Raw genomic sequence first — 23,520 nt, 5'->3', positions numbered from 1 at the left:
TATGATCTGATTGTCAATGAGGCAACCATCTATTAGAGACCTAAGAACGAGGAAATAAACAAGTCTACATGTATATAGGGCATAGTACTACCTGTAATGATAATCACAATCCATACACATCTAGATATAGGGCATTGTACGACATTCATTTATAATCAAAATCCATGAAGTAAGTTATAAGAGGCCTTGGCATGACAAAATGTAATACAATCCAATGGTCTATTTAAATCTCGGAACTTTATTTCCACTTTAAGGACATGAAATTTCATGCGATGTCATGAATGCATGGTTAACATATCTATATCACGAAGTTTGTCATACAGTGGTGAACTACAGCTCTGTAGATAAGGTCATGACTGGATATTTAAATAAGTTTTGTGTCAAGTAAAATAAACTATCTGCAAGTCTGAAAAAAAAACACATTCAAAAAAATAATAAATAAAGGCAACAGTAGTATACCGCTGTTCAAAACTCATAAATCCATGGACAAATAATTAAATCGGGGTAACAAACTAAAACCGAGGGAAAAGCATTAAATATAAGAGGAGAACAACGACATAACACTAAAATGTAACACACATAGACAAAATCCCACGAGAATAACAAATATATATAACTTCTGTACCTTTTTTAATAACACACCTATAAAAAAGGTAAACTCATAAAAATATTGAACTCCGAGAAAAATTCAAAACGGAAAATCTCTAATCAAATGGCAAAATCAAAAGCTCAAACACATCAAATGAATGGATAACATCTGTAGTATTTCTGTCTTGGTACAGACATTTTCATATGTAGAACATATGCATGACCAAAACAAACAGACATAAAAGGTAAAAATGTCACAAATAAGAGGTTACAGAATGTTATAATCTTTATCACAATAAAAACAAACAAATATTTTAAAGACTAGACGTGTCATACAGCTTGGCAACATTATCAACATTGTGTTATAATCTTTATCACAATAAAAACAAACAAATATTTTAAAGACTAGACGTGTCATACAGCTTGGCATCATTTTGAGCATCAACATCTTTTATGTTCAATTATATATTGTAACCAGTATGCTACATATACGCTTACAATGCTCATAATTGAGCTGAACATTGCTCAAATTATCTAATGTTTATCAAGAGGGATGTTTCTTTATCAAAGATGTTGATTTAATGCTGAAAATTCGAAAAAAAATTACAGAATTATTTTATTTCATATTTTTTTCTCACTCTAAATTTAAAAATAAAACAATAGCATTAATATGGTGTGTCATTTTTTTTTTAACTCATTGGAAGGGTTCAAATCGGTTCGTAGACTTTGATGCTTTAATAATTAGGTCAAAACAACAAAACTTTCACATATAACTAGTGTAATTATTATTGATACAAAAAAGCTTCTTTTTTTGCACATTATACGTCGTGTCGAATTTGTAATTACCCTTTAACTATGATTATTTGTGTTGTATCGTCAAAGCTTTCAATAATTCTTAGCATTGTTTTAGCATAATTTACAATGGCCTCAACCCATAATTTACAACATGCTCGGGTGTAGGGATTCAATATCATCATTAATTTCATTTGAATCTTTTGATTACAGAATATTTCGGATCATAGTTTGTGTCATAAAATGCACAAAACCATCTCATTTTGAAAATATATCCAAGTGTGCCCAATTTGAAATATAATATGTATTCTCTTGTGAAGATATTTGTTCATTCTAGTAGTAAGGCTAGATTTTGAAACATATCCATTGATGAATCAAACTATGACCTATTTAATATTTTATGATAAAGTTGAAATTCAAGCCCATATTCGACCAAAAGTGAACCTTGTCTTTTGACCATTTCAGTATCTGTTTTGGCATATATTTTAACCATGCCCAAATTGAAATAAAAGCAGATTAATGATTTCGCTATATTTATCACTTATATTCTTTGACAAATAAGAGATTCAAGATTGATCTGAATTTTGATTATTTTGGAACTATGCCCTACATTTTCTCAAATGAAAAATCACGATTTTGCAAGTTTCGAATGAACTGGTTTGACAATGTATAAATATGAACTGATAGATTTCTGAAGGTTTATCTAGCTGATAGTCTCTTCGTCGCACCATGAAGTGGATCATTCTTGCTTGCTGTGGTAGGCTGCGTTATTTAATTTTCTACGTTGAATTCACATTTCCCAAGTGTGTAATATATCTTAAAAATTAAGCACCATATAACCATAGTCATCGAATATTCAAAACTGTTTGAGTTCCATATTATTTTGTTTTAAAAGTTTCCAATTTTTTTATTTGTAGTTGCTGTCGCTTTTGGCGCTGCAAGGTATGCATTAACATTGGATATGTTTTATATGTAAATTAATATTCGAATATGTCTGAATGGCTAAACATAATGATTATTTTAATGTTGGCGGACAGCTATATGCGTGTAAAAAATATTATGTTATTACAATAGTATTACAGTTCTAATTATATTACAAAATCATAAATTGTTAAATAGGGCTATTATGTTAGTAGATATATCAGATGTATAAGAGAGACATTAATAACATTTTTTTGATTGAAACAAGTTCTTTATATTGTCTTGCAGACACGTATTAAATAATCAATGGTGATTCAATGTTTCTTTCGATTGAGCACACACATGTAAACTTACTATCTTGAGTCAAAATTCTCATCAGCAGCCGTATGAAACAAATTACCTTTTTAAAATGTGGAAATGTTAAAAATTATTATTCTATATAATATAGGCTCAAAATCACTTGCAGGGTTAAACTCTTAGACTACGAGTCAAACGAAAGGGGAAAATATACCTTACCTTTTTTTTTAATTCGACAAACCTTGTTGTAAATGTGTTAAAAATTGCGATGTGTCTGTTGTAAAAAAGGTTTTAAGGACTGTTTGAATGGTTTTACACTAGTAATTTTTGGGGCCCTTTATAGCTAGTTGTTCTGTGTGAGCCAATGCTCTGTGACGAAGGCCGTTATTTTACCTATAATGGTTTACTGTTACAAATAGTGACTCGGAAGGAGAGTTGTCTCATTGGCACTAATCTAAAGGAAAAACACCTTCAAAAACATAGCAAAAGCCAAGAGCGACAAATAGAAAAACACGAATTCATTTGCACTACACAGAAAACTGAACAATCCAAATTCAAAATATGGTAATGAACTAGTGTTCTCCGGACGTTCAGTTACGGTTCCACTAACAACAACAATCGCGTCACCAAAATTCAAATGCGACGAAAAGTCGTGAACGGGGATAAAATTTTGTAAATAAACTCTAAGATGTCTTTCTTTCGCATTATAGATGAAAAATTAACGCCCTGGCAAAAGAAAGTTTTCAATGTTTTGCATGTTCCGTTCAAGGCGCTGTTCAATATAAATTCACGAAAAACTACTTTGCATTAAAAAGTGATAATAAAAACAGATTATAATTCAAATAAAGTTACAATTTCATGCTTTTTTAATTAAATACAAACCAAATACAAACCAACACGAGCACAACAGAGTAAAGAATGAAAAGAGAGAAAAAAGAAATGGTAAACGGAGAAAAAGAAGTCAGAATGATTCTTTATATTAAAGCATTACATGTATTTCATTCGTATTTTTAATGTTGACTCGCAAATGTTATATCAAGAAAAACACTTACTATATTGAGTTCTGCTGCATTTTTCAAAATAATGAGTTGTTATTTTATCTATCTTATTTTGTATCTTGTATAATTATTTGAACAGCGGTATACTACTGTTGCCTTTATGTATAATTATAGTCGACGTGCTGTTGAATGTAAAGTTGACGCTGACTGCACATGCCCTAACCATGGAGAAATTGCATCGTGTAACCAACATATGTGTCAATGTTCACATGATCATGGAGGTGTTGGGTAAGTTTACATTGTGCACGCCCCCTGTGGACTAGTTTACAAGTTGATTTTATATATTTGGTGGGATAATACTATATCATAAAATTGATACATACTTATCAACTGTTGGAATTTTGATATTCGAAATGACACCAAATGGCCTAAACTATACAAAGATTATCACAAATTTAATATATCAAACACTGCAATTCTTTTTACTTTATGAATAAAAAATAAACAAATCATTACTCCTTTGAATAATAAGAATTCGTCTTTATTTTAGAGCAGAATGTTTAAAAACACCAAAATTGCATCTTGTAGCCATCATATGTGTCAAAGTTCACATGATCACGGAGGTGGTGGTTAGGTTAACATTGTGCTTTTCTGAGCTTTGTAATCCATATAGAAAAAGTAACAACAGCCGGTCATGTGGTTTTATAGGCATGTTCGGGTGACATCATATCCAAAAATGTGAACAGAATTTTGAACCATATTAATTTTAATAATATAAACATTATCAAATGGCATGACATTTCTACATAGTTACATTAACTGTTCATGTTATAAGCACTGCCATTTATTTTATTGTATGAATTAAAAACAATATTGGTTCCTTTAAATTTAAGGAAATTAGTCTTATTTTGGAGGAGATTTTTTAAACAGACAAAAATATCTATAAAAACAATCAAAACCAAAATGGTACAGTTAAAGAGCTTGATGATTTGAAGTTTCCCATGTACGACAATTCAAGATCTATTGTTGATTACTAGTATACAAACTCAAAGTTTCAAAACTTCAACATACTATAGTTTTTTTTCAAGAGTAAGTAATATTAAAACATTTTTTTAATTTTTTCAATCTATAAATCTTTTTTGTTTGTAATTTTAGCCGACGTGCTGTTGAATGTCATGTAAACGCTGACTGCACATGCCCTAACCATGGAGAAATTGCATCTTGTAATCAACATATGTGTCAATGTTCACACGATCATGGAGGTGGTGGGTAAGTTTACATTGTGCTTTTCCTCACATTTCATATCCTCTGGAAAACTTTACACTAGCAGTCCTAGTGATTTTATAGGCTTGTTCGAGTAAGACCATATTTGAAAATTGGCACTGACTTACTTATAAACCATGTAGATACCGATAAAAGAAAAGCCGTCAATATGCAACAAGATCGTACATTATACGAAGAATTGTTAGTATTCACTATCATTCCTTTTACTTTTTTCATCAAAATTGATATAAGAGTCTGACAGTACTTCTGTGTTGACATGAATTAAATTATCTGTATTTGGCAAAAGATTTTAGGAATTTGAGTCTGCACTGCTCTTTAACAGTTACATTTCTTACTTTAGTTGTCTTTTTTGACTTTAATAATTCGAACGTCACTCATGCACTGATAAGTTTTTGGTAGATGAAACACGCTTTCGGCAAACAGAATATCAATCATGTTAACCATGATAGTTTATTGATATAGAAATTATTACGCTTTTGAATTTTAAGAAGGAATTCGAATTTTTGGGCATATTATTTATGAAGAATTGATTATCTATAAAACAATTGAATATCACAGAAAGTTAATTGTATTGACCTTGATAACATGAAGTTTGCCATGTGGGGCAATGCGAATTAGTTTGTTGATTTTTACAAAATTAAAAACTATTGTAGCTTTTTAAGTGTGATTAAAAAATGATTTAATTATTCAAATTCATATATCTTTTTTTTCGTGTAATTTTAGTCGACGTGCTGTTGAATGTCATGTAGACGCTGACTGCACATGCCCTAACCATGGAGAAATTGCATCTTGTAACCAGCATATGTGTCAATGTTCCCACGATCATGGAGGTGGTGGGTAAGTTTACATTGTGCTTTTTCTTAGCTTCTTATACCTTCCGTTAGGTTTTTGCAACATCAGGACTTCTAATTGAATACGCTTGTTTTGGTCTCACAATATTATAGTAAGAATATGTCCATTAAGTTTGGACTTTTAATTATTTTGAACTTTTGCATCACTGAAAAGGAATTTATTGTCGAAATAAACATCTAATGCAGTAACATTGGTACTGTTAACGTAACTGAAACAATCTTATAAACTGTAGTAATTTAGATAACAGAAATGGCATCACATCTTTTTAGTATTATGCATTATAAATGTTATAACAACTCCCATTCTTCGTTATTAATATAACGATGCAATTTGCAAGCATGACTACACAAAATAAAGTAGCACTCATATTTTAGGGCAAATTGTTTAAATCGACAAGTACCTTAAAAGTAAATCAAAATGTAAAAAATGGTAAATTTCACTGAGCTTGATTACATGAAGTTTCACATGCAAGCTTATGCATGCTCTATTGTTGATTACACCTCAAAGTTTCAAAACATTTATCTACTAATGGAGCTTTCTAATATGAGTTTTAATATCCCTTTGGTATCATCCGCCTCTCTTTTCTAAGTGTAGGTAATGAATTTTTAAAGATATTTCAATTTATTGATATGATTTATTGTAATTATAGTCGACGTGCTGTTGAATGTCATGTAAACGCTGACTGCACATGTCCTAACCATGGAGAAATTGCATCTTGTAATCAACATATGTGTCAATGTTCACATGATCACGGAGGTGGTGGGTAAGTTAACATTATACTATTTTGCAGGTTTACACTGCCTCTTAATAAAGTTAAAACAGACGTACTTGTGATTTTAAAGTTCCATGAATTGTTAAGGTTACAAGCATTGTCATTCCGTTTTCATAATGAATAAAAAAAAATATGAAAAGATTATCAAACATCACAAAATGTTATTTTATTGAGCTTGATAGCATAAAGTCCGAAAGCATGACAATGCAGTTAGATTGCTGATTTGAGGGAACTAAAATATTCGAAACAAATATATACTTTTGTAGATTTCTAAGCGTAGGTGTTAAATGTTTTTAAAAGAGGGGCAAAATATACCAGAGGGACATTTAACTCATAGATAAAAAATTAACAGACAACGACATGGCCAAAAAAGAAAGTCAAACAGACAAATAATAGTACATGTAAAAACGACCACAACATAGAAAACCAAAGACTAAGCAACACGAACCCCACAAAAAAACTTGGGGTGATCTAAGGTGCTCCGGAAGATATTTCAATTAATTTATCTTATTTTGTATAATTTTAGTCGACGTGCTGTTGAATGTAAAGTTGACGCTGACTGCACTTGTCCTAACCATGGAGAAATAGCATCGTGTAATCAACATATGTGTCAATGTTCCCACGATCATGGAGGTGTTGGGTAAGTTTACATTGTGCTGTTTTTTTTAGCTTTGTTTTCACGCTGGACAAGTTTACACCAATCGAACGTATGCTTTTAAAGACTTCATTGTCTCGCACAAGTTTGAAAAATATTAAACAGATTATTTATAAATTGTTCAAATGGCAAGAAATATCTATAGAGTACCATGAGTTTCATGTAATTAGCTCTTTCATTCCTTTTACTTTATTGATTTAAAATGAAACAAAAGAGGGACGAAAGATACCAAAGGGACAGTCAAACTCAAAAATCTAAAACAAACACAATTTCGCCTTGAATTTGAAGAAAGAAGTGTAATGTGTGTGGCAGATTGCTTAAACAGAAAATAATATCGCTAAAACAATTAAAGATCAAAACAGAAAACTTCAAAGAGCTTAATGGTGTGAAGTGTCTTTTACAATACAATAGACCACTTTCGAGTTCATCCGTCACCGGCAAAAACTCGTCAATTATGCGCGCCTTTATAACGTCTTTTACCAGATAGAGGGGATCGCCTGTATCCCTGCACTATTTACGTTCATCAAGCGTCTTAGTTATCGTCATTGTGCAGGATAAACTAGAAATAATGGTTGTTCTGTAGGTACTTAATGACAATTTCCTAATGACAGCAGCGCTGATTGTCAATTTTGAGATTTAATTTGCTGAATAATTCGTACAATATAGAATTATAGTTTTCCAACCACTCGCTCAACATTGAAACGGAAGTGACGACGCCCCTAAACGCACAAATGACGTTCACTTAAACCAGAGTTTTTGACGGAAATGCATCGAACTCGAAAGTTGTCTATTCAAGTTCTATTGTTTATTATACAAGACACAAAGTTTCAAAACTTTGACATACTATTGTCATTTTTCCAGTGCAGGTTCTAATGGGTTTTTTTTATATTTCAATTAATTTATGTTATTTCCCCAGTAGTATTTATTTGTTAAGTAGTTATGAAAATTGAAAATATTACACTTCTGAAAACGACTACTACATGTTTAGTACAGAGGAACATTCAAATTGATACCCAGATATACATGCAAACTCATAAATAAAAAATAAACTGATTACGCAATGGCTAAAAAAGAAAACGACAAAACGATAACCCATAGGACTTTAACAACAACATAGAAAATGACTGCACAACACGAACCCCACGAAAAACTGCTCCCCATATGGCACACACTGCGTTGCTAATTTTAGTACACACCAGGTAATGAGTCTGATTCGGTAGGTCACATTCGGGAAAAGGAAATAGGATTGTAGTTGCAAATTAGGAACATATCCGTTTTCATCTGGTATCATCACCTAAAGTAATCCACATTTAAAAGAGGGACGAAAGATACCAAAGGGACAGTCAAACTCATAAATCTAAAACAAACTGACAACGCCATGGCTAAAAATAAAAAAGACAAACAGAAAAACAATAGTACACACGACACAACATAGAAAACTAAAGAATAAACAACACGAACCCCACCAAAAACTAGGGGTGATCTCAGGTGCTCCGGAAGGGTAAGCAGATCCTGCTCCACATGTGGCACCCGTCGTGTTGCTTAAGTGATTACAAATCCGGTAAAAAGTCTAATTCGGTAGGTCATATTCATGAAAGGGAAGGGGATTGTAGTTACGACGTAAGGAACATATCCGATATCATTTGTGAAACGGTTATTCCATAACGGTCAACCATTTAACCTGATTCATGATTCACAAAGACACGTGTGATGATTTATTTAGTGAACAATAAAAATCAGTTTTAATGCTCATCCTTGTCACAATCAAAACAATGCACATTTGATATATAACTGACTATGATTTTCAATCGCAGATCTGAACAGTGTACGAGACATTATACATCTTTCAATGTAATAAGTACTCACGTTTTTGTATTAATAGTTCAGAACCCGCATGAGCTGTCAATCAATTCGTAATTGTTTATAGTTTTTCATCTATTGCAAGATGTTTTTTTAAATAAGTGAGTTAAAAAATAAATCATATGATAAGAAAAAAGGCATAAGCTGAATGGTCCATCATTTCTGAAGGACCCTGGTTTTTCCGTTTTTATTTGTCAGAGGAATATCAATTGATTTTAAACATAGGGAACTTTTCTTTTGCTATTGCTATCGTGTATTAGCCATAATATTTCTCTTTCACTTAGGAAAAGGGAAACTGTTGCCTGCACTAATGTAACAACTTGTACCACTCTTTGTGCCCCAAGCATTGGTGAATGTAAGCATGACAAATGCCACTGTCATCATGAGCCTCCGTAAGTTATAATTTTAGAGGTAAAAAATGCATTCACACAACAATTGTGTTATATATGTAAAGATATGTGTTATGATTGCCATTGAGACAACTATCCACCAAATTAAGACATAATGAAAAGTATTTAAACAACAAAATGTCATCATGTTGATCATGTTAATATAATTAAAATCCATACTGTTCCAGGAATGACACAATGTTTAACAATTCAAAACAGAAAAGCAACAACATCTTTCATGCAAACAACAATAAACAAAACAAACAACAATTATGACAGACAGCAAACAACGACAAAACTGCTCTAGACTTGGACATACAAATGTGGCAGCGTTAAACATGTTTATGAGCGCTTATATTCACTTAACCTGAGCAGAGATTCACCAATAGAAATAAGAAGCAGTCACATCAGTTAAAATACCGAAAACAACTAACCATTTATCTAGGTCTAAATATCAATCGGCACACCACGGATTAGGAGTAAAAACTCTAAATTCAGTTTGGGAAAAGCATGACTTTCTGCGATGCCAAATTAAAACTATTGATAGGATCATTAGAGTTGAATTACTTGATAGCAATACATAAGTTAAGTTATGTGTTAATCTAAGATTATCAAATTAATGTTATATTGCCTGGCATCTTATATCAACCAGTTATAAAACTATATACCTAATCTCAAACAAACTTCATTAAAACTTTTATGAAACAGCCATATAACAAACCGCAACCTCAGTTTTAAAATTACATATTAACTAATTTCAACCAGTTATAAAACTATATAATTCATCTCAACCAGTTATAAAGTACATCACGAAACTCAAAATTGTTTTTTACACGTAGAGCACGCAGAGCTGCTTGTCAGACTGCTGTTGACTGTGTAAACTGTCCTCACGGAACAATAGCAGAATGTGATGCACACCATCAGTGCCAATGTAAACATGACAATGGTAATCCAGTAGGGTAAGTTCAGATATAGATGTAATCCACACATATGAAATTAAAACATTCATTTGAATTTAATTTAACAGTTTCCTGATGATTGCAAAAAGTGTTGACGTTTTTCAAACATTGATTTTATATCACATTTATACTCATAGACTGAAACAAAAACAAAATCATTCTGAATTTCCATCCTTATGGACTGCTAACCCTAATTGCGAGGTAAAGTCATGTGAATTAAAATTTAAATTTGGCAAAATTAGACTTTTATTGCAGTTACAAAATGAATTGTGTCAAGTTCAAACGATGTAGCCAAAATAATTTCTGAAATACGAGAAAATTGATCTATTGTGCAATAATTTAATTTTGGATGTAATGCGTCTTCTGATTGGCTGACGTTATTTTGTTATGCGCCCATAGACATAATTTAGTCAAGTGACCGTGACATCATCAACGTTTTTTCGTGGTTTTCTACAGTTTAAAATGGAATTTAGAATTAAATTATAAGAAATGACTGTAATTTGTTAAGTAGTTATGAAAATTGAAAATATTACACTTCTGAAAACGACTACTACATGTTTAGTACAGAGGAACATTCAAATTGATACCCAGATATACATGCAAACTCATAAATAAAAAATAAACTGATTACGCAATGGCTAAAAAAGAAAACGACAAAACGATAACCCATAGGACTTTAACAACAACTTAGAAAATGTTTGCACAACACGAACCCCAAGAAAAACTGCTTCCCATATGGCACACACCGCGTTGCTAATTTTAGTACACACCAGGTAATGAGTCTGATTCGGTAGGTCACATTCGGGAAAAGGAAATAGGATTGTAGTTGCAAATTAGGAACATATCTGTTTTCATCTGGTATCATCACCTAAAGTAATCCACATTTAACCTGATTCATGATTCACAAAGACACGTGTGATGATTTATTTAGTGAACAATAAAAATCAGTTTTAATGCTCATCCTTGTCACAATCAAAACAATGCACATTTGATATATAACTGACTATGATTTTCAATCGCAGATCTTAACAGTGTACGAGACATTATACATCTTTCAATGTAATAAGTACTCACGTTTTTGTATTAATAGTTCAGAACCCGCATGAGCTGTCAATCAATTCGTAATTGTTTATAGTTTTTCATCTATTGCAAGATGTTTTTTTAAATAAGTGAGTTAAAAAATAAATCATATGATAAGAAAAAAGGCATAAGCTGAATGGTCCATCATTTCTGAAGGACCCTGGTTTTTCCGTTTTTATTTGTCAGAGGAATATCAATTGATTTTAAACATAGGGAACTTTTCTTTTGCTATTGCTATCGTGTATTAGCCATAATATTTCTCTTTCACTTAGGAAAAGGGAAACTGTTGCCTGTACTAATGTAACAACTTGTACCACTCTTTGTGCCCCAAGCATTGGTGAATGTAAGCATGACAAATGCCACTGTCATCATGAGCCTCCGTAAGTTATAATTTTAGAGATAAATAATGCATTCACACAACAATTGTGTTATATATGTAAAGATATGTGTTATGATTGCCATTGAGACAACTATCCACCAAATTAAGACATAATGAAAAGTATTTAAACAACAAAATGTCATCATGTTGATCATGTTAATATAATTAAAATCCATACTGTTCCAGGAATGACACAATGTTTAACAATTCAAAACAGAAAAGCAACAACATCTTTCATGCAAACAACAATAAACAAAACAAACAACAATTATGACAGACAGCAAACAACGACAAAACTGCTCTAGACTTGGACATACAAATGTGGCAGCGTTAAACATGTTTATGAGCGCTTATATTCACTTAACCTGAGCAGAGATTCACCAATAGAAATAAGAAGCAGTCACATCAGTTAAAATACCGAAAACAACTAACCATTTATCTAGGTCTAAATATCAATCGGCACACCACGGATTAGGAGTAAAAACTCTAAATTCAGTTTGGGAAAAGCATGACTTTCTGCGATGCCAAATCAAAACTATTGATAGGATCATTAGAGTTGAATTACTTGATAGCAATACATAAGTTAAGTTATGTGTTAATCTAAGATTATCAAATTAATGTTATATTGCCTGGCATCTTATATCAACCAGTTATAAAACTATATACCTAATCTCAAACAAACTTCATTAAAACTTTTATGAAACAGCCATATAACAAACCGCAACCTCAGTTTTAAAATTACATATTAACTAATTTCAACCAGTTATAAAACTATATAATTCATCTCAACCAGTTATAAAGTACATCACGAAACTCAAAATTGTTTTTTACACGTAGAGCACGCAGAGCTGCTTGTCAGACTGCTGTTGACTGTGTAAACTGTCCTCACGGAACAATAGCAGAATGTGATGCACACCATCAGTGCCAATGTAAACATGACAATGGTAATCCAGTAGGGTAAGTTCAGATATAGATGTAATCCACACATATGAAATTAAAACATTCATTTGAATTTAATTTAACAGTTTCCTGATGATTGCAAAAAGTGTTGACGTTTTTCAAACATTGATTTTATATCACATTTATACTCATAGACTGAAACAAAAACAAAATCATTCTGAATTTCCATCCTTATGGACTGCTAACCCTAATTGCGAGGTAAAGTCATGTGAATTAAAATTTAAATTTGGCAAAATTAGACTTTTATTGCAGTTACAAAATGAATTGTGTCAAGTTCAAACGATGTAGCCAAAATAATTTCTGAAATACGAGAAAATTGATCTATTGTGCAATAATTTAATTTTGGATGTAATGCGTCTTCTGATTGGCTGACGTTATTTTGTTATGCGCCCATAGACATAATTTAGTCAAGTGACCGTGACATCATCAACGTTTTTTCGTGGTTTTCTACAGTTTAAAATGGAATTTAGAATTAAATTATAAGAAATGACTGTAATATTTTTTTCTGTTTATTTGAAATAACATAAAAAATGTGGTGCACACTGTTAAATAACCCGCTACGCGCGTTATTCAGTGTGCACCAAATTTTTAATGTTATTTCTTCATAGACAGAAAAAAATATTATAGTCATTCCTTAATTATAGTTAATTTATTACACTAATTTTTATGAAATTGATTTGACATGTTTGATATGAGACAGTATTTAGAATTTAATAAAAATATGGTGACACGTTTACGTGGTTTATGTAATACCAAAGTAAATGAAATGAAGAAAATCTTTTCCTATACTAAAACAATCGTAAATGCAAATGTCTTAGATGTGTATTACTTTTTTTTTGCACGTATTATTTTACGTACTTAATTTGTAACTTTTGAGAAAAAAGCCTGAAAAATAATTAATGTTCGTGTATGAATGCGATGATGCCATATGAATTAAAAATTTTGAATTCTGAAATACTAATGAAAAAAAAAAATTATGCAATATAATTGATCTATAACACATGCATTAAGTTATTGATATGATATAAATCAGATCTCTAGAATTTAATAAGATAGGGTGGTTTGTGCTATCAAAGCAAATTAAAAGGGTATCGATCCCAAAATTAAATCGTAAATACAAATGCCATTAGATATGCATTCAGTGTTTGGCCCGTGTTATTTTCAATTTCGAATGTGTTACTTTTAACAAGAATATTCCTACTTATACATAAAATTGGACTACAGGTCGTACTGTTGCCTATATTTGCTTACATCCACTTCATTCGAACTTTGGTGGACAGTTGTCTCTTTGGCAATCATACCACATTTCTTTTTCTTTACTATATTAAAACCAATCAAATATGCAATATTTGTAATTTGTTACATAAACTTTTTTTATTTTGTAGGAAAAGACAAGTTATGTGCCATAATAATGCAGAGTGTGCGGCACATTGCAGTCCTCATATTGGTACATGCAATAATAATAAATGTCATTGTCAACAGCATTAGTGCTGGACAAGTAAGTTTTAAGATTCACGTTGTGGTTTATGGTTTTCGCTGGCAATGCTATACTGATTCCGCTTTATCGTGGTTAGTAGGTAGCGTAATTTGTAAAATTATTTTCAAATGACAGTAAATTTTGTTATTTATTTACCGACATCCCATAAATGTCTCAGTATATAAAAACATTACATGATTTCATGAACGAGCAGAGTATAGACTTTGTTTTTTACTTTTACCTAGGATTAAGCGTATTATTTTTAAATTTCCTGTTAAGTTCTTTCGGTGGATTTTTTTTTGCGGGGGAGGGGGGCTTAGTTTTTCACAAAGGAGTTATTTCATGTTCTGCGAAATAATAGTTTAAGTTTGTGTATCATAAATAAGTGTTGCCGTATATCGAGTTTGAAATAATAAAAAATAGAATCAAATATATTTCTGAATATTGAAAATTAATTATCCTTAATATCGATTTAATTTATATTTCAGAATAAAGACAAAGGAGACATTTTCATTTAACAAATAAATATTTTTCTACATTTCGTTATATAGGGTATTTGTATATATGATTTGAACGGGAGTTATTAATTCATGACGCATACACATTTTAGCGTTCGATATCGTTTTAATTTTATTGAAAATACTAAAAACAACTAGAAATATAAAAGGAAACCAAAGGACAAACTCGGTTAACATGAGAATTGTATAAAAAATGATACAAAAATATTTAAAATCTTACTTATTGAATAATCACACTGATTCTAACAACACATACACCGAAATTTTCAAAATGCTGAACGTTTATATCGACAACATTGTTGTTGAGTATGATGGATTGGTATTCCAACAGACAGTCAGCATTTAAATAGTCATTTATTGTGCATCCTTCTGGTCTGATTATTTACTCAAATGAAGCTGAAAAAAACTCCTTGTAAAGTTCGTTATTGTACACTCAGATGTATCGACGATTTCATGTCCTTTAATAATCGTAAACTATAATCTATAAAAACGTTCAACTTTCCAATCGCGCAAGCTCCTATTTCTCAGAAGTAACGTACTCTCAACCCCTTAGTATAGAGTAGCCACATCTTTATATGTCGCTCGTGCATGTGTACACTATACGGACGACTTCATTTACACCAAAAAAATATCCAATAGAGTTGTGAGGAAGATAGACTGAATTCAACAATACCTAAGGGGTACAATCACAATCATATATTTTGACTTACAACTGGAAAAAATTTAACTGAGAATGAGGAAACACCACAGAAGCGCCTGCATATAGAGTATATATTTCATAGTTGGTTGTAATATTCAAGGTTTTTTTTGTACTTATATAATTTCCTTAGTTATTGTTACTGTTCTGGATCAACTATCCAACAGGGAGGGTACAATTAATTCTTTGGAAATGTTTCACGCACGAAATCACGAGCTGGGTGACCGTTTTAAATGTTTGTGTCTCATATGACCACGATTATATATCAATCAGAATCCCTTATCTTTACCTCGATCGTGACATCAGCGAATGTTTATAAAATAAGAAAATGTGGCGTAAACACCATAAGCAACATGAAGGGAATCACTAGTTGGACGACAGGATCTGCAGACCTTACTAAAGCACACGAGCTTACTTCCAACACGTTTCAGTTTCACTTCGACGTGTGAGCTTAATATATCTGGTTAATATCATCTCTTTTTTCGTAGTAACAAGAAACGTGTTAAAAGCGGAGTTTTATCTATTTACTGGTGTACGGGAAATGGTATCTTTTCAACTTCATTAAAGATTTGAGAACTGTATTAAAGGGGCACTAGCTGTCAAATTCATTGTCACAGATTTGACTCAAATTCTCATATTTGATTTATAACAATATAAAACATTTATCCAAATTATTAAAAGTCTAAAATAAACAATATACAGAGCATAGGCTGTATAACACGTAACTTCCTTTCGTGTGTATTTTAGTCTAGACACCATCTCATTAACTATCGAGTTGACCTCGGGAAATTTCCGATTATCATATACGGTATATAAACATAAACAAGATATAAATAGATTAAGCGAAATCTAGGTCTATTTAATTTCATATTATAGATTACAAATATATGTTAATCATCGTTTTTACCTGTAAAAGAATGGGTTTTTTTGTCGACGATCGAATCAGTCAATCAAATGATTTACCTTTGTTTCACTTTCAATATTGACAGCCTTTTCCTGTAAATATTCTAACACGCACAATGCATGCGGTATCAATCTCTAGCTAAAGGGTTACAATGAAGTTCACATGCATGCGGATTCAATGAGGTCGTATTTTTCGCTTGCAAGTGAACAACTAATCTTCAATGTTTCTTAGCTTTTTTTGTCAAAATTGAACATTACTTGTATAATGGTAATGTAGGTCTATTAGAATTAACAGATGATATATCATATCAGTCTTACGTAGTGTTCAAGGCTATAAAACTACGTTGACTGCTGAACTCCTATATTTGACATTTGACCTACATTTGTATTCTGTAAGTTGTTTTTACACCTTAATATCAATTTGAAGGAATTTTAAGCGACTGTCACACAAGTAAGTTTTAAGCTAGCGATAAAACTTGTTCAATTCACCATTTTCTACATCAGAAAATGCCTGTACCAAGTCAGGAATATGACTGATAATGATTTGAATTTTTGTCTTTTTGTTATTTTACTTTTCAGAATATACCCTTTCGTTGACCAATAGCTGAGCACCAAAACTTTACATCTTTATTGCACCATACGTTTAAGTACTAATCAATGATCTCCATACCATCTAAGAAAGAAAAAAATATCCTGCATCATTCGCATAACCAAATCTTAACAACATAAATGCTTTATCACTATTTAATGACTGCTTCGTTAAAACTTTCAAATAACTTCTTAGTATATATATTTTTACAGTCGTCTCTCATACCCCTGGTCTACTGACTAAAAACCATTCAATAAAACGATACGGGAATATCAGTAATGTTTATTAAAGTAGTTGACATGGAGGTGACATTTGGGATGACGTATTAGCTGTTTTATATCATAAAATGTTAAGAATTCTGATTACCAAGATGCGCTGATGTCTTTTTAGACGCGACATAGAAAAAAACATAGTTGGTTGTTACAAATATAAGAGCGACATCTTTGGTTATGGTAATGAAGCACTAGTTTCTGGTCATTTAAGAGGTATAATAAATCCTATCAAAACAATTTCAATCAATTATATGGCAAAAATTAATACATGATGTTGCTGTATACTATATAGATCCTGTCCAACTTGTCAACTGATAAAAAAAAATCCATAAAATTTATGTCGCAACGCTACCACAAATTTTTGCATTAAGATTGGAACACAATGTTGACTGATGTACCCATATTATGAATATTTTTACTTATCATCAAACTGTTTGTTCTGTTTACACATCGTTGTCAGTATATGACTGTCATACACGTGATAGGTTAAGCTAGCTATAAATCCTGGTTTAATCCGCCATTTTCTACATAAGAAAATGCCTGTACCAAGTCATTAATATGAAAATTTCTATACATTCGTTTGATGTGTTTGAGATTTTGATTTTACCATTTGAGTAGGAACTTTCCGTTCTGAATTATCCTCGGAGTATTTTTTATTTTATTTTTTGATAAACCATTTAGTCGTTTGAAAGACATTGTAGGACAAAATCGGGTGATGAATTTACGCTGAATGTAATGTGTTTTTCAACTAAATTTCCATCCGTTTTCTTGTGAAGATAAATCCAGAAAAGTGCGTTCGAAGCACAAAATGTGTAAAATGTTTTATTACATGTATTTGAAAAGCATACAATCTCTTTTTTTAGTTGCAAAAAATAAGTTATGGGTTTATCATTCTAACTTTTAAGCAGAAATCGGATGGGTTTTTTTTTTGGGAAGTGATGCATTGATTTGTTCTTCCATGTATCTTTATACTTCTAAATGAGGCTAATTGAGGGAGTTAATATTTTAAAATATAGTTTATCTCATCTCACGTACATGTGTCTGCTTAAAATACTAAATGTATGACCATTTTTGTAAAATGTTGACATGTGTTCTAGACTCAGTGTGGCTGTTTTAAAGGTTTTCATACAGTACACATATTTTCAAGACCTAATGCTGACATCAAGACGACAATTTTTGTGTAATATGTAATTCTTCATTTTGTTGACAAGATGATCAAAACTGTTCAGCTGTTGTTTATTTTTAAGAAACTTCTTCCATGTAAATAATTTCTAGGATTGTCAGTGTTTTTATTATTTAGCATTGAATTCGAAATTAAAAAAAAAGAGAATAGAGTTAAAACAGTAATACTAAACAATAGGAATATGAAACTATCCTTACATGATGAATTGTTATTAGAAGGGCATTTTTTTCTAACACGAACGATGCAAACGGCTAAGCTCGCACATGTTTTGATCATTTCTTTCAAACATACGTTTACAAAGTTTGCATAAACTTTGACAAACTATGCAAACGATAAAAATGCGTCTGCAGTTTGTCGTTTGTCGTTTGTTAGTACAAACGTTACATTTGTTTCTTACTTTAACCTGATTAATCGAAGTATTTGTTTCTACGTTTGTAAAAAGTCTGTTTACCAACAACATGTGAATGCCTTATTGATAGTTCAAACAGGGTCAGTAAAGACTTATTAAACGATGTATTTGTTTTTACTTTTGTAGCGTTTAGAAAACAACAACAAACGCGACACAACGTTTACAAAATTTGGTCTAGAAAGAAATGCGGCCTTGGTTATCCCATGGTCGTCGATCGGAACAAATAGATAAATAAAATAAAATAAAACAAAGTATGACAGTTAACTTTGAAACTGCCTACGAATAAAATACTCAACGATTTATCAAGAATACAAACATATTGTTTTTATCTGGACATTTAATGAATGGTGTCATTTCAGCTTGTTTTGTTATCTTATTTAAATGCTGGAAAATATTCCTCAAGAAATGTGTCGGTATAACAAAATTATATTGGTGAGAAGTGGTAACTTGGCGTTAATGTGTGAAAATAACCCCATCCATTATCCAATTTACTTTTCCGTAGTGATACAACAATATTGATATTGTAAACTTTGACATTAAAGGAATGATGTCATTGCTGTTATTTTGTTATCACATTTAAATGCTGGAAAATATTCTTCAAGACATTGGTTGGTATAACAAAATTGTATTGGTGTGAAGTGATATCTTGGCCTTAATATCCAGTTTCCTTATCCATAGTGTAAAACCAATATAATATATATAAAGATTCCACTACTGCAACAAGCGTGTTCCGATATATCTCAAATCAAGGCAGTTAAATTTTGATATTTAAAGCGCGAGGCTTGGAAAATGTCGAAAAAAGAAGAACGATTGATCAACAAATGTGAAAACAGCACAAAAATAAGAGAATACTCTTATTTATACAAGTTGTCCTGTGCAATCAAAATAATTGTTTACTAGTATGTTACATGCCATAGACAAGTCGAAGGTTGACTTGCCAGAAAAAACAGAGTCAAGAAAATGACAGTTGCTTCCCATTCGTTCCTTATGAATACTCTGGTTAGTGAACGCGTCTTTCCAATAAAAAATACAACAGATACCTTTCTATGTAACACCATTCCAAGTAGTATACTACTACACGTTCTGGAACACATTCCAGACATTCCAGCAATTGTGGTACACGTTGTAAAACAGTAAGAGGTCAATCAAAGTTCAAATAAGTGACATTCCAGCAATTGTCAGAATGATGTCATCAAGAATGTTGTAACCTTAGAAATGTGTAGAATGTGTGTATTTTGATTTTATGAATATACAGTATACATAGGTATACCTCATTCAGTAATATGTTGTTTGGATAGCAAGTAAATGGCTAGGAAAAAGATACGATGATTAAAACACATTAACATTTATTCAAAGCTAACATGCATGTTTCAAGTGCCTTTATCATTTTTAAGTTAACATCATGTCTTTAATAAACTATATGTATACATATTATAAAATTGCGATTTTTATCCAACGCAATTATAGGTTTGAACGTAGTTTTCAATTTAGACTCGTTTATATATAATATATATATATATAAGTCGTCTAAATATCAGCCCAACAAAGTTAGACCAGTAAATTTGCTTTCGCAAATGTTTTGTTCTTCCTTCGTCAGGATTAGAACTCATGGCACTGATATATCGTGCCGTCAAATCACCTCGCACTATGTCCGATGCGAAAGACCACTCAACCACCTAGGCTTTACTATGGTACATTGTTTTAAAATATGTGAAACATATAACCTGATATAGTATTCAAAAATATGTTACCTGAGATAGCTTTGATTTAAAGAAATACACCAGTCAAGGACAATTATGTGATGAATACTATTATGTATTTACACTATATGTTGACATTAATGGTATGATGTGTAAAATAGACGATAAACAACTATACATGTCAACATCAATAATATTCATACATATGATAAAGTCTTTAACATATGTAAAAAAACAAATAAAAAAACCCCGATAAAATTGAAAACGTACCTGAAACGAAATATTTGAGCTCATTTAAACGATATATATATTAAACTTTAAACTATTAATTAAATTTTGAACTGATATAAGGTATGAAAAAAGTTACCTTATTTTTTTTCTTCTTTGAAACAGGTTTCTAAATAAAAATAAATAAATTGATTGTTTTTTAAAGAATTGCACCAATATATCAAAGAATCATAGAATAAGTATCAAATGAAATCCATAAAAACAATCAAAGTATACACATGGTCATATAAAAAATAATTTGATTAAAAATATATCTGAAACACGGCAAAACCATAAAAGTGCGACAATATTCTGTATACTAAACTTGGATAAACTATTAACTATGTAAAATGAAACATATATATATATATAAAACAATCAAAAGAATGACTTAAATATCAAACTGTAATTTATAACATAAAAAATTGTCTATAAACCCATCAAGCGCAAGACTAAAAAAAATATCATTTTCATAAACACCATCTATTTTAATTGATATACCCGACCATGTAGTAACTAAAGGTGTGACATATCACATATCACAAAATTGATTTATGTAAAAACACGACACATACCACATTTCCTGTAAAAGAAAAAAACAGCAAAAACTTCCTTTCAGAACTGTCTCGAATATCTGGAATAAAAGTGGGGAATGGTAAAAAAAAAGATTTATGTATTGATAGTTAAGTTCTATCTTTACATATTAAATAAAGGCAACAGTAGTATACCGCTGTTCAAAACTCATAAATCCATGGACAAAAAAAAAAATCGGGGTAATAAACTAAAACCGAGGGAAACACATTAAATATAAGAGGAGAATAACAACACAACACCGAAACGCAACACACACAGAAACGGACCAAGCAATAGACAAAATGTTGTTTATATTAACAACACTTAGTATGTTAAGGTATATATCATATGAAAAATAAGCTATATTAAAAGATCATATATTAAGAAAATAATTGACATACATAAGTGTTTGATTATATAGATGAGAACGTTTACAACTTAATGATTTTATATGCATTGGTAAAGCTAGATTTTTAATATGCATTTTGAAACATTAAGGAACTCTTAAAAAGAAGCAATAAGATTGATAAAAAGAACTTCACATACAAAATTTACACAAACAAAATTTTCCAATCTATAGTATTGTATTTATGTACGCTTTTTTTAATCTGTTTCTGATTAAAATATTGTTGACACTAAAATTTGACGAGTTTGGTCTAATAACTGTGTTTTTTTTTGTCTTTGAGACCTTCTCAGTACTTCCATATTATTGACATATGGTATTGATTGATTCTGAAGGGAGTATTTGTTTATTCTGAGCAAGTGCTGGAGCAACGGGATGGTCCTGACCAGCCTATGGTTTATCATCTTGTTGTGCAGCAGGGTTTTCTTGGTGGTTAAGTAAACTTTGAAGTCTTTGTACAAATGTTCTTATAATTTCTATGATACCTTCAACAATCATCACCACAGCTAAGATATATTCTGTAAAAATAGTATTATCTACTTATTATTACATCTCTTGTTTCATCTATTGATATTCCATCATCAATTGATGTATAATCCTCATTTTACTTCTATCCAGTTGAAATTGTTCCATTTGAAATTCTTCAATAGGAACTCCTTGTCTTTTGATATTTGATTATGAATAATGTTGAAGTGCTCAAAATAATTATCAAAACTGAAAAATAAAAACAATGTCCAAATATCATGGCACGCATATTTCAATTATTTTTTTTTCTGCCACAAGATATGATATGAATAGTTTTATTTTGAAGGCACAATATAACATAACTCAAAATGCTATAGCAAAAACCACTGAAAAGGAATAAAAAAAAGATAGTTATTTTGAACCTACCTTTCTTCTCAGTGTTTTATTGTGTAATTATATTTTCCTTTTCTGTGATATTTTTTTCTTTAATTGTATTTCTTTTGTTTAAGTTGTATTTCTTTTTTATTTTTGTTTAAGTTTGTATTTATTTTTTGTCAATGTGTTTTTTTTTTTTTTTTTTTTTTAATTGTATTTCTTTTGTTTAAGTTTGAATTTATTTTTTGTGAATGTGTGTTTTTTTTTAGGCTAAATTTATCATAACATGTCAACAATTCTATTGAATACCTACTTCTTTTTTTATTAATAAATTTTATGAACATTTACTTAAATATGTATCCTACCAAGCGAACCCCATAAAATTAAAAAAGTAACTAAATAAACTCATGATATATTGCAAGAATGAAATTTTGTATTTGCGTAAAACACACGTTTCGTCTTAAAGAAAAAATCACTTTTGACGCTCGAAGAAACAAAGTCGAGCATTATAGTCCATACCAAACGACAGAAATACAGTGTTTTGTGGTCATTTGTACACGAAATAAATGGATTTTATGTAGATTTTTTAAAACAAATGTATGTCAAATTGTTTAAAGGACAAACAAAATATGAAATATAGAACCCCATCTTGAGCCTGATATTACACACCATTTCAGTTCATGGTTTTTTTGAAGACCTTGCTTTACTTTTTACATCAAAAGAATGTAAAATGTCTGTAAACCTCTTAGTTCATGTTTAACGAGATCAATAAACTATTGTTATGCCAAATATAATTATCTACATGTATTGTAATTATTTCTATCTTTTCGATTAATGACTGCATGAATTTTATTATATATATATATATAAATATATATGAGACCGTTTGTTGTGTTTCAATAC

The 23,520-nt window shown here is 30.8% G+C and overlaps 2 protein-coding genes across 8 annotated transcripts in view; one reads left to right on the top strand and one right to left on the bottom strand.

The window, feature by feature from the left end:
- LOC143062798 (uncharacterized) overlaps positions 1-23,520 on the bottom strand; it is a 528,850-nt gene that overhangs the window by 31,256 nt on the left and 474,074 nt on the right. The gene's annotated exons all lie outside the window — the stretch shown is intronic.
- Positions 2,087-14,809, top strand: LOC143062797 (uncharacterized). 7 transcript variants are annotated; one of them, XM_076234586.1, is made up of 13 exons: positions 2,087-2,137; positions 2,298-2,322; positions 3,771-3,884; positions 4,752-4,865; positions 5,604-5,717; positions 6,382-6,495; positions 7,031-7,144; positions 9,304-9,411; positions 10,248-10,367; positions 11,720-11,827; positions 12,664-12,783; positions 14,172-14,284; positions 14,752-14,809. In XM_076234586.1, the coding sequence occupies exons 1-12, from the start codon at positions 2,110-2,112 to the stop codon at positions 14,272-14,274; spliced, it is 1,182 nt and encodes a 393-aa protein (XP_076090701.1). In that variant the 5' UTR covers positions 2,087-2,109; the 3' UTR covers positions 14,275-14,284; positions 14,752-14,809. The 7 variants fall into 7 exon arrangements, with proteins under 7 accessions (XP_076090701.1, XP_076090703.1, XP_076090704.1 ...); XM_076234588.1 differs by lacking the exon at positions 4,752-4,865; XM_076234589.1 differs by lacking the exon at positions 5,604-5,717.

Source organism: Mytilus galloprovincialis, chromosome 2 (genome assembly GCF_965363235.1).
Source record: "Mytilus galloprovincialis chromosome 2, xbMytGall1.hap1.1, whole genome shotgun sequence".
Classification (NCBI taxonomy): Eukaryota; Metazoa; Mollusca; class Bivalvia; order Mytilida; family Mytilidae; genus Mytilus; species Mytilus galloprovincialis.
This window is presented reverse-complemented; position numbering and strand designations above follow the sequence as displayed.